The sequence below is a fragment of the Alligator mississippiensis genome, chromosome 3, assembly GCF_030867095.1.
Source record: "Alligator mississippiensis isolate rAllMis1 chromosome 3, rAllMis1, whole genome shotgun sequence".
Lineage (NCBI taxonomy): Eukaryota > Metazoa > Chordata > Crocodylia > Alligatoridae > Alligator > Alligator mississippiensis.
Window position 1 is genome coordinate 200,611,254 of NC_081826.1, and position 12,568 is coordinate 200,623,821.

Sequence of the window (12,568 nt, forward strand, 5' to 3'; positions counted from 1 at the left end):
TGAATCTGCTCCTCACCCTAAAGCTGTCTGTCTGTTATTCATCAGAAAGCAGGTCGCAGTTCAGTGAGCAGAAGAAAAGATTTTAATAGAAGCTGTGCCAAGGGCTGTAATGCATCATTTTAGGGCCCTAATTACATTACAATGACAAATATCAATGGTGACAACAGCAATAACCTACATCCTTTAATGGCTATGCTGGAAAAGGAGTTTGGGCGCTGCGCCATTAGATTAGACTCGGTTTCAAAACATAGGCCATTAGAAGTGTGTGTCCGCAGTATTATTGGCCGATAACTGAGGCCCAGTGGAAAGGCCTGTAAATAAACGATGCCTCTCAAAAGCTTGTTCCCATGGGACAAAAGAAGCAAAATTAGATGACCGTGGAAGCAGCAGTGTTTCCGAGGCAACTTGAGCATTCAATGTGAGGAATTGGCTCCTTAAATTTATGAAATCATACTTTTTCCTTCTACTGCCAATTAGGTTAATCATGTAAAAATCCATTGGCAAAGCATCTAAAGGGGGAAACCAGTCCTGAAACACATTGGTTATTTATAAAGGCAGGTTTAAAAAATTACAATCAATATACTTTTTTTCATAAAATTTAGTGAGGTGGTTTGTTTAGGATTTTGGGGGTTTTTTGAGTTTTGATTATTTGGTAAGGAAGGGTAGGGTAGGAATTTGAATGGGCTTAATGAAATAGCAGGCTTTACTGATACTGCTAAGATACTAACCTCCTCTTATTGGTGCCTTTCCCTGGTGTGGCATAACAAGAAACCCAACAGGCCTGGCATCCAAAGGATCACACTTTTTACTGAATGTTGGAACAAACAGACATACCAAAACTGTCTTTATTTCATACCTGATTGTCTAAAGCAGGGGTTCCCAAAGTTTTTGTCGTGGCCTGGCAAACCGTGGCCCAGAAATGGCTGTGGCCCGGCAAACCGTGGCCCAGCAGTCGCAGCCGACCGTAGCTGGAATTTCTGGCTGGAAGACGGGTGAGGATACCCCAGGGGGGTGGGGGTGGTGGGCCAAACCCTGCACTGTTGCGGGCCCTGCAAAAGGAGCTGCGGCCTCTCCGCTTGGCTCTGGGGGGGGGCCGCAGTTTGCTGGTCTGCGGCCACTTCTGGTCCGGCAGCCGACCATGCTGTGGACTGGCAGCCGACCTGCCACAGCCCAGGGATTGAGAACCCCTGGTCTAAAGGATTGTTTGGGAGGTATTCAAGAGAAAAAACTTTATAACTACATTTATTACTCAAGTCCAACCAGTGTGTTTAGGTTTTTTACCCACTTCTTCATTTTAACATTTCTTTCATATTCCAGCAAAAAAGAAATGAAAAGTGTGTGTTGCTCCTGTGTGATGGAGTTTTTTGGGATGCTAATATAAAGGATTCAAATGTACTTCTGGTTATAACAATATCGGGCACCACAGACTGTTAATATCATAACCGTGAACATGCATTTATTTTGGTTAAATGGGGACAAAAAAAATGGAAGGATGACCTAAGACCCACTTCTGTATGAATAATAATACTTTGGTGCAATTGGTAATCTCACTGCTGTATGAAGATAGCTCACACTATTGAAGAGTTTATGCTTTTAAAAGAATAGCTAAAAAGAGAGATTTTTGCTTAAAAATACTTTTCAGTTAAGTGCTTGAATATCAGACTAAAAAGGATTTGTCAGGAAACCCGTGCTTCATGCATTTATTTATTTTCAGGATGGAAAGAAATTCTCAGATTGAGTTAGTCTCTTCCTTTTCTGATCATCTGATTTAGCAGCTGGCAGGTTGATGTGTGCTTTGAGTGTACACATAGCCCAGCCAAGTTATTTACTGTAAATTCCTGGTTGATGCTAAAGGTGAAAATGCCTTGGTGTCAGATGATGCTTTAGATCAGCATTTCTCAACCCATGGGTCACAACCCAAAAGTGGGTCGCAAGAATATGTGAAAGGGTTGTGAACAAACTTTATAAAATGGATCAACAAACTTTAAAAATGAATTCTTCTTTATAGTTTCATAGCTTGTAGGGTTGGAAGGGACCTGAGCAGATCATCAAGTCCGACCCCCCCCCCCCCCCCCAACGGCAGGAAAGAGTACTAGGGTCAAATGACCCTAGCAAGTTGTTCATCTAGCCTCCTCTTAAAGACCCCCCAGGGTAGGAGCCAGCACCACTTCTCTTGGAAGTTGGTTCCAGATCCTAGCCACCCTGACAGTGAAGTAGCACCTCCTGATATCTAGTCTAAATCTACCCTGTGCCAGCTTGTGACCGTTATTTCTTGTCACTTCTGGGAGTGCTCAGGGGAACAGGGACTCCCCCAATGCTTGCTGGTCCCCTCTGACTAGTTTGTAAACGGCCACTAGATCCCACCTCGGCCTTCTCTTGTGGATGCTGAACAGGTTCAGGTCCCTTAGCTTCTCCTCGTAGGGTCTGCCCTGCTGCCTCCTGATCATGTGAGTGGCCCTCCTCTGAACCCTCTTAATGCTGGCCACATCCCTCCTGAAGTGCGGCGCCCAGAACTGGATGTAGTACTCCAACTGCAGCCTGAGCAGTGTCGCATAGAGGGGGAGGATCACCTCCTTGGACCTGCTTGAGATGCATCTGTGGATGCATGACAAGGTGCGATTGGCCTTCCTGACCGCATCCCCACACTGTCGGCCCATGTTCATTTTCGCATCAATATTTTGACTCCAAGATCCTTTTCTGCTTCTGCACTGACGAGAAGGGAGTTCCCCAGCCTGTAGGTCTGCTGCTGGTTCTTCCTCCCCAGGTGCAGTACCTTGCACTTTTCAGTGTTGAAACCCATCCTGTTCTCATCCACCCACCCTTGTAACCTGTCTAGGTCCGATTGTAGCCTATTCCTCCCTTCTAGTGTGCCCACTTCCCCCCAAATCTTAGTGTCGTCCGCAAATTTGAACAGGGTGCTTTTTACCCCCTCGTCCAAGTCGCTGATGAAGATGTTGAACAGTGCAGGCCTGAGGAACCCCACTGCCCACATCCTTCCTGGTCAAAAATGACCCGTCCACCACCATAGGAGAAACATATGGAAACTGGCTTTTCTCTTGCAGACTGGCAGAGTTCCACCCTGCAAGGGTCTGCTTGTGGCCCCCCAGGCCCCCCCTCCCCCCCCCCCCCCCAGAGGGCTGGGGCCTAGGGCTGGGGGCAGTGGGTTGGGAGTGAAGGGCACTGGGTTGAGACTGGCTGGCCATCTATGTTTACAAATGGGTCCAGGTACAATAAAGGTTGAGAACCACTGCTTTAGATAGTTTTGATATAAATAGTCTATTATAAAGGTTCCAAAACCAGAATCGTAATATAAGTTCCTTCAAACTTTGACGACTTGAGTTGATGTAGGGTTTCAGTTCCTAGAGCCTAACTTGAATTATCTACAGATCCAAAGTATTTCTTAGGTATTGGAATGGTTAAAAGTTGAGACAATGGCTGACTTTAGTAGCTCATGAAAAATTTAGGGGAGATAAGGAAGTGTAATCTAAACCATGAACTAGGATCTGAAAGCTTCTCAACTCTTATAAAAATGGACCCTGATTTGACTTGCCCAATTTAGACAGAAAGGTTATTTGGACAAGATTTTTCAAAGGCACTAAAAGGGTCTAATGCATAAGAGGGACCAGAACCATTAAGAGTTTTTTAATGTAGATATCAATCAGATTGTGAAACAAGACTATTTGCTATTAAATGCTCATACTTACAATACTTCTTCCTAGGCAGCAGCTTGATGTTAGACATTAGGGCTTAATACAGATATTTGGGAGATTCATAGATTCATAGATGTTAGGGTCGGAAGGGACCTCAATAGATCATCGAGTCCGACCCCCTGCATAGGCAGGAAAGAGTGCTGGGTCTAGATGACCCCAGCTAGATACTCATCTAACCTCCTCTTGAAGACCCCCAGGGTAGGGGAGAGCACCACCTCCCTTGGGAGCCCATTCCAGACCTTGGCCACTCGAACTGTGAAGAAGTTCTTCCTAATGTCCAGTCTAAATCTGCTTTCTGCTAGCTTGTGGCCATTATTTCTTGTAACCCCTGGGGGCCCCTTGGTGAATAAAACCTCACCAATTCCCTTCTGTCCCTTCTGGGAGGGTTAGGGGGAGGTTAGGTTAGGTTCCAGATGGCCACCCAATGTAACTTTGTTTGCTCAGGGTATGGATCTTACGCTCGGACCTGGTCTCGGTGATCAGAAATCAGCATAAACCCATAACTACAGAATATCTTCAGACAGACTAGTCTAAAAATTGTGGAACCCAGTCTGAGATTAGACATGGATTGATGTAGTATCAGACTTGCTTAATCTAGGTTAGACCAGGACATGTAACTTCTGTACAGTTAGCTGTGTAGTCCTGGGGTTAGGAATGCCCAGCTACTGGCCACCAGGGCTGCTTTTCACTCAACCCCCTGGCACTGGGCTATTTTTGGTGCTCCCCCCCGCACAAACCAACCAGCCACCCCCAACCATTTCATCTTGCACGTTGCTCCCGGTGCCACCAATTTTATCAGCATTCATTGCTGACAGAGCTGAGCAAGTAAGTGTCAGTGGGGGGAAGGGCAGGAGGGATGGGGGATATATTTTTGCTGGGTGGGGGAGGTTGGGGGACTAAAAATATCCCCTGGTCCCCCTTGTACTCCCTTGCAGATCCTGCAAGCCCCCTGATCATACCAAACCCTCCCAGATCCCTGCAGGTCCCACCTGTATCACCAATCCCATTGATCACTCTCACAGACACCCTATATGCCCCTAAGCCTGCTTACACTCCCATTTTCTCCCCCATCCTGATTTACCTTGGATCACAGCCTTTTTGAACCCAATCTAACCTCCCCATAACCCTCCTAAATATCAGCACGTATCCCACTGTCCATTTTTCATAATTGTTCTAAATTGAGATTGACCTTTTATCAGATCAAGGAAATAAATCTTTGTATTTGAAAATATTGATGTTACAAATTAACTCAAACATGCACAGGCACACTTGAATGCAGAAATGTCTATCCTGGCTTGAGTAACAATAGCAAATTCACTAGGCCACTCAACCCTTGTTTCCAGGGCCATGTTCATTTTCTCTCTCGACTTTTCTGTCCTCTTTCACACTGGAAACCATTCTTACTTACTGTAACTTTGCTTATGCTAGATAAATAACTTGACTATGGCTTCCAAAGCATATCTAGAGAAAGATGGCTAACCGCACTAGCCTGATGTCAGGCAAAAGGCAGGACATGATGGTGTCTTAAAGACTAAAGCATATCTAGGCAATAGTAATTACCAATTTGCATAATTTTTTAAGACTTGCTGAGCACTGAGATTACTGCAGGGCTATGCCAAAGCGAGCAGGTTGATTCATGGAAAAGAGGAGGTTCGATGTTGTTTTAGGTCTCTTTGAAAGAAAATGTACATAAAATATCAGTAGATAATATATTTAATGTCTTGGCTGGCATTGCTCCCCATGATGCTTTGTTTCCATGTCTGCCAGTTGGGTTGTACATAGTCTTCAGTGATATGCAAACCTTGCCCTGGCCATGCTGTAACTCCATCATCAAGACTTTGTGTTTGCAGAGCACTCTTATTCTCCAAGTCTCCTTTTTTTTTGTTGGCTTCAGTATGAAGTTTAAAACAATACAACTGATAGAAGAAACAATCTACTAATCTGCCTAGTGAGTATAAGAATGCCAAAGTACCAGTATTTTTGGTTCGTTCTTTAACGAAGGATCCTTTCTTGCCCCTGTTCATACATTAGCGTCTACAAAAGCTATTGTAGTGCCAGTTACTGGTTATGTTCTTCCAGTCGAAACCTGCAGTCGTCTTCAAGGTAGCTATTGCTTTAAGGGAAGGCTAGTGCTTTTGGTGTGACAAGACCTAAAAGGACTTATACATCACACATATCAACAATGGGTTTGGGTAAAATTAAAAATAAAAATACATATTTTAAAATTAAAAAACAGGATCTCGAATAGCATGTGGCTCTAAACACTTGAATCTCTAGTGAGGGCTTTTTCTTTCATTCTCTTCTGAAGTCTTTTGTCGACCTGTTCCTATAGTTGACAATTACCTCTGAGAAGACATCTCGTCATCTTTTGAAGCCATCTGTGGATATCTTTCTTCTCTTCTAGGAGCAAGGCCTCTACAAGTCAAGGAAATATGATTTTCAGATGTAGCAGCAAGAAAGTGCATTGTATTATTGTGGAAGTGGCATTGAAAGCTACTTTTTAAGTTACCTAACAATTTGCATTCTGACCTCCTGTTTTCAATTGCTCATAACTTTCTGAAACTTTCATTTTTCAGGCTGACATTTCTCAGCCTGACATTTCAATTATTTTTGACCACAAGGAGAGTGCAGGGTAGGAGGTGGGGAAATAATTTTTGCAGCTTTTTAAATAACAGCTGAAACAGCTGAGATTGAAATTTAGCACAGATATAACTGAGGAGAGTGCCTTTAAATAATCGTGATACAATTGTTTTTTTATGTGACTAAGTTATGTTTTAGCTCAACTTGAAATTACGGACTTGATTTAGAAATGACTTGGTAAGATTCTATGGCTTGTGTTATACAGGAGGTCAAACTAGATGAGCATAATAGTCCCTTCTGGCTTAAAAATCTATGAATCTATGAGCCTTTTAAAATTACATATTGAGCCTTTGCACTGCGTTTGGTGCAAGTTGTAGTCTCAGCTCCTCACATCTGCAGTTAAGCATTTCCTGAATATTCTTCCTTATCTGGCTGATTTGGGCCTGGGTTGAAAAGTAGCCTGCAATGTTCAGGGGCTGAAGTAAAGGCACACAAGGCCTCTTGGCCTTGGTACATACTGACCTCATAAATTATAGAAGAGTTGGGTAAAGCTTCTGAATGCTTTTAAGGTGCAGAGAAAGGCACTTTCGTAGCTGAGGAAGTTGTAATGTGCTTTTCTTCTGTAGACGTCGTAGAGCTGTACAAACTGTCCAGATAGCTAGCAACATGGTTCCAGTTCATTGCGTTAACATCTACCATTGCCAAAATCGTACATGTTGAAAGAACTTTTGAAGTACTGCACAACAAGGCCTGGAGTCTGCAGGGGTTTCAGTAGAACCTGTCTGAAATTGGCAGTGCTCCTCCAAGAGGCAGAGGTCCACCCAGGCAGAAGAGTCTTCGGATTTTGAGCAAATAGATTCTTTTTTGCATTTAAAAACACATATGAGACTATATAAATAGTTTCATGGTTAAGCCATTGATTGGGAAATGACAAAATTAATGTTTGAACAACCACAACTTCATTCAGTTTGTAACTAAATATTAGGCTTTAATTCCAAATTTGACTCTTTCTCACACTATAATATTAGCTTACAAAGTCTGTCTTTGTCAATCTTAGACAGATATCTTCTGTTCTTTACACTATTCTATATATGCCAAACAGTTAAGAAATTGTTTGTATCAAGACTATATTTATTCAGCATAGAGTATCTGAAAAATTGCAGAATATGTTGACCACTCAACTTTGTAGGTAAATAGCTCTATAGTTAACTGTCAGCTCCCAGACTGCGGGACGGTATGCTTCTGGATAAGCAGAAAATGCTTGATTAGATAAATGTTGAAGGTCGATAAAAAGATATCAGAACAGTGAACACTAAATGAGCATATTAAAAACTGCTTGTGTGTGTACATACTATTTTTTTTTTACTAATTGTGGATTCTTGCATGCATACATACATGCACATGTTCCAGCGGATATTGAAGAACAGTATTTTGTATCATCTGAGGGGGAAGAAAATGGGATGACTAGATTGTATCATAACACGCACAAGGGGGCAGAGTTAGTTATACATGGATATGCTCTAGCATATCATGGCTTCAGACTATGTAGCTGTATAACTATGATGTACTGTTCATAGATTTTTGTGTTTGTTTGGGATGTTAAGCACTACTAGCAATTCCATGTATGGTTTTTCTCTTTTTTTTTCTTTTCTTTTTTTTACTTATTTATTTACTTATTTATTTGACGTTGGTCATTTAAATAGTGCATGGTAAATGTTGAAATGGATGTTGACAAAAGAAGGAAACTTAAGTTGTGCAAGTATCAGTGTCTCTATCATTCTGGCAATGACTTTGCAAGAAAAAGAGCATTGTGTCCTTCCATAAAATGAGGAACTGACCCTAGGTAGTATTTATTTAAAGAAAGTCCCTATAGCTTTACATTTTTGGTCCCTGCAGTTTTAACTCTTGTGCTGTCTTCCAAAATCTTTCATTAAGATATACACACACATGTACAACCTGCATATCTTAATGAAAGATTTTATATAAAATCTTAATGATAGCTAGATTAGATATAAACAAATAATCCAGCTGTATGGAAATATAGTATCATATACGATCAGATTCTGATTCCAGTTACACCGCTCTAAATCCAGCATAATTTCACTAAAGTCAGTTGACTTCAATGCAGTTAACTTTGGTGTGATGCAAGGAAAAGTGGTATCAGAACTAAATATTTTAATGCGTTGTTCAGTGAGGTTAACTCCCAAAATACAGTATTTCAATATAGAACAAAGAATATATATATATTAAATAAATAAATTAATTAAAAATCTCCAACTGTTGGATGATGATGTCATTTGAGATGATCCTTTTTCTCTATGTTGGAGAAAAATATTTTCTTTATCCTGGTAAAGATGTGTTTTTTTGGTTTTTTTTTTTAATGCTGCTCCTTTTGAAGACATTTTTTAAGCCCTCTGATTTCATAAAACTAGAAAGCTCATTTTTTTGAGAGCTATGTATGACTAACAGTAGCTATTATGTATTGCTGAAGGAGGTCACTGAACAAGTTTTTATTCTTATAAACAATTTCAGTTGGATGATTACATACAATACGTTTTGTGTGTGTAGATGTGCACAAACACACTTTCTTTTTCTAACATTCATGCAATAACACTGAAACTTGAAAAATATATATAAATATAATCAAACTAACTTTTCTTTTTCTTTTTATATACAGGCAGAAATTGTCAAGAGACTGAATGCTATATGTGCACAAGTCATTCCCTTCTTATCCCAAGAGGTAAGATGGTAGTTTGAAGATAATCACCTAAAAAGTTGCCTTCTGATTTTCTTTATAAAAGTGAGGTTTTGATGGTGTTTTGTCTTTGTGACTCCTATGGTGCTTGTTTGACTTGCAAATATACTGTTCTCATTGCAACTTTGACAGTGTATTAAAATTAATTAATATATAATTTAAATGCATATCTATGGTGGAGCTGTTCTAACGTGTTTAGCAAAATGTGGTTGTGTAAATTTATTTTGCTGTTGTGTACAATCCTGTGTTGTGCAGAATTTTGACTTTGTCAAATTGGAACCAAGTAGGCTAGATTGAAAAATTGCTAGAAAGGCATGATTTGTGCTATATTCTTGACAATGGGCTTTAGAAGTTGGCAGAAACTTGTGTAGATCTATCAAGTGGTGATGCTTTAGACAGTGAACATACTAATGCAGCTTTTGTCTGTCATCTTCCTCTCACATGCCAGTTTACTTATTACCTTAAATCCTTTTATATTTTCTGTGTTTGGGGAAAATACACAAAAAATTAAGCACACTAAGCACCAGTTTTCATGAAATTATGATTCACTGGCATGAACATTGCAGATGCCTTTTGAGGGATGGGTCGGTACTAGAAGGGGAACCATGTTACCCCTGACTTGCAAGGGATCAAACAAGAGGTGTTCATGAAAGGAGGCTCTCGGGTACATGCTAACTATTTTTTATATTTTGAGGGGAGAATGGGGGCTGGATATTTGGAGGCTGCTAGAAACAGGCTGACTTTCTTTTGGTATAATTCTATGTCTTCATTTCAGTAAAATGAAAGGTGGGAAGTCAAAGCTTATAGCAATGTTTCTTTGTAGTGCAGCTGCAAAGCATTGTATTGCTGTCTGAGAATGCACTAGGATTCTGTCTCCCACCCTTTCAATTGTTCCATAAAGTGTCATTGCTTTTCAAGAGAACTGTTCATTCTTCTGCTTACTAGAGGTCAGATGTTTGATATTAGCATTCAGCCAATAGAGAGAGAGTGTGAGTGTGTGTTGGAAACAATGAAAATAACACTGACTGTGCTAGAGATGGGTAGTGATTGGAAGCTGCTGCTTTATCCTTTGGCCTATAGAAGCGTGTGTGTATGAGAGACTTTTTCAAATCTTTATGATAAAAAGATTAAAAACAAAAGGTGAAAGTGTAAAAGTGTGTGACCCTTCTCTGGGGTGAGCATGAAACACTGTCAGTAATGAAAACACTCATATCCCCAAGGTGGAAACCCCCTTCTATCAGTGACCTTCATAAGGTTACACATTTAGGACTAGCTGCCTGTCTTCCACCTTGGAGAGTGCCCTCTTGATGGCCTGGTGTAACACAAGCTTGTCCACATTTTGTTTCAAGGTGAAGTATCCAAAGTCAAATGTAATACCCACCCAGATCAAAAAGCAGTAGTTAAATGCACAGGAATGATACCAGTTACCTGTTCTTACTGACACTAATCCCCTTTCTTGGGTACCTGACTGATAGGATCCTGTCTTTGAGGCTCTCCTTGAAGAGGCGTGGGAGATCTGGGCTTAGATGGGGCCTGAAGGTCTTGTAAAATTTTACTAGGGAATCTGTCGAGGGCTGGCAACTTCCCTATGTTGTTTTCCCATTTCCCACCACTGTTTCCAGGAGAGGAAGTAGCTTCTTGAGGCTGTCCAGGTCTGCCAGAAGTATGTGCAGTAATCCCAAAAGCAGGCATCCTGCAGGAGGCTCAAGTGCTGGCTGGGCTGCAAGTAAAATAAGGAAAGCCAAATTTCATACTAGAACAGGCTGTGGTCTGAATCCTGATGGAGCAGTATGACTGCAGTGAAGCAGGAACAGGTTGTTTTTGGTGATGTAGAGTCCAGCTGACCCATGGAGAACCCATTGACGCTCATTTTCACCCAAGTATACTGCCTTGTATTAAGATAGAAGTGCATTGAATAGGCTTGCTGCCTGAATTGTCATCTGTATCAGTCGAGCAGATGATGAATGGGGCTCTGGTCCATTCTGGTCCAAACTCTCCTGGCGAGTGCAGCTAAAATCATCTCCTAGGATGAGGAGGTAACTTAATCAGCTATAGGCTGTGATAAGTCTACCAGCATCCTGAAAAAATGCACTGTTTCTCACCCTGCATTGAGTTTATAAGTGTTACGATGAGCCCAACCCCTTCAACATGCTGATATGAATTTGTCTCTCTTTGAGTCGCCGATGAAAATTACCTCAGTCTTTGTACTCACGTAGTATGTTTATAGCAAATAAGAAATAACAAGTATCTAGCCATGTCTTCATTCAGGATTTGAGTAACAGGTAGATGGCTTTCTATTTTACCAAGCATTCACAGTGCTTATTGCTGACTTAAGCCAGTGCTATTGGGCAGACAGTCAGATCTGGTGGTTGCCTTAAGCTATGCTGCATTCAGAAGCCTTGTATTATTATTGTTATTTCTTGTGACTACAGTTTTAGTGCTTTTCATTTGAAACCCTAAAGAAATCCTTGTTTTAGTACAGATTAGCCAAACTCTTCATTGTATCAACCACTGCTCTACACACCTTCTGTATAAAATACAGAACTGCTTGTAGGGAACAGTAGACTTACTAACTGGAAAAGAAATGTCATTGCTTGACAGTCTCTGGTTTATTTTTTTTCTGTTATTTTGAACACTTGCAGCTTGACCCTTTCTGTATGAGTGTACATTTAAAGAGTCAGTACAATTTTGGGCTTTATGGCTAGGTACAGACTTACAAAATTCCAAGCCTGAATTGCTTCAGTCTTTGCATGTTAGTCTAACCTGCATAGATTGAACTGACAAGCAAGTGAATAGACATCCACTTCTGATTCTGGGAATGTAGCCATATGCCTGCAGTGGCTCAGGCTAGGAGCTGGGGGGTGCTAGAGTGAGCCCCTCCCTTCCCTTCCGTAGTGGCTGGAAGGCCTGAAGCTGAGCTGGGGAGTGGAGGGGACATGGCCAGGCCCTGCAGCAGGTCCATCCCAAGGAGAAGGTGAATCGGGGCAACCGCTCTAGGCCCTGTGCTTTGGGGAGGCCCCGTGGTCAGTGCCATATAGACCCCACTGTAGCCACCACGTACTGCTGCTCCAAGCTCCACTGGCTCTGCTGCTGCTGCTGCTGCTGAGTGCTGCTGGCTGTAGCCGGTCACCACCCCCCACCCTCCCCAGGGCCCCGCACAGGCTGGTATGCCCCAGGCCCTGCACACCCCTAGGGATGGCTCTGCTGCCATCATTGGGGAGAGGTTTAAACCCCCACCCTGGGCTGCAGGGACCCCAGCTGGGGTGTTCCTGGAGGGGAAGCAGCCCTTACCAGGCTTGTCCTCCAGCAGTAGGGGTGTGGCCAGCTGGCAGCCCAGGCAATACCTCAGAAAAGGGAGGGAGGCGGTTAACTCCCCATGCCTCTTCTCTCTCTCCCACTGGCACAGCTGGCTTTTCTCCCTGCTGGTTGCTGGAGCTGCAGGGGACATGGCCAGCCGGTGGCCTGGACAGTGCCTCTGGTGAAGGTGGGGAGGGGGATTAAGCCCCCCTGCTTCCCCTCTCCC

General features: G+C 42.3%; 1 protein-coding gene across 6 annotated transcripts in view; it reads left to right on the forward strand.

Moving 5' to 3' along the window:
- Positions 1-12,568, forward strand: part of LOC102571630 (transducin-like enhancer protein 4) — a 136,688-nt gene that overhangs the window by 31,692 nt on the left and 92,428 nt on the right. For all 6 annotated transcript variants that reach the window (XM_019478134.2, XM_019478135.2, XM_014608742.3 and 3 more), the window contains exon 5: positions 8,968-9,030. In XM_019478134.2, the coding sequence (XP_019333679.1) occupies positions 8,968-9,030 (63 nt within the window). The remainder of the gene's footprint in view (positions 1-8,967; positions 9,031-12,568) is intronic.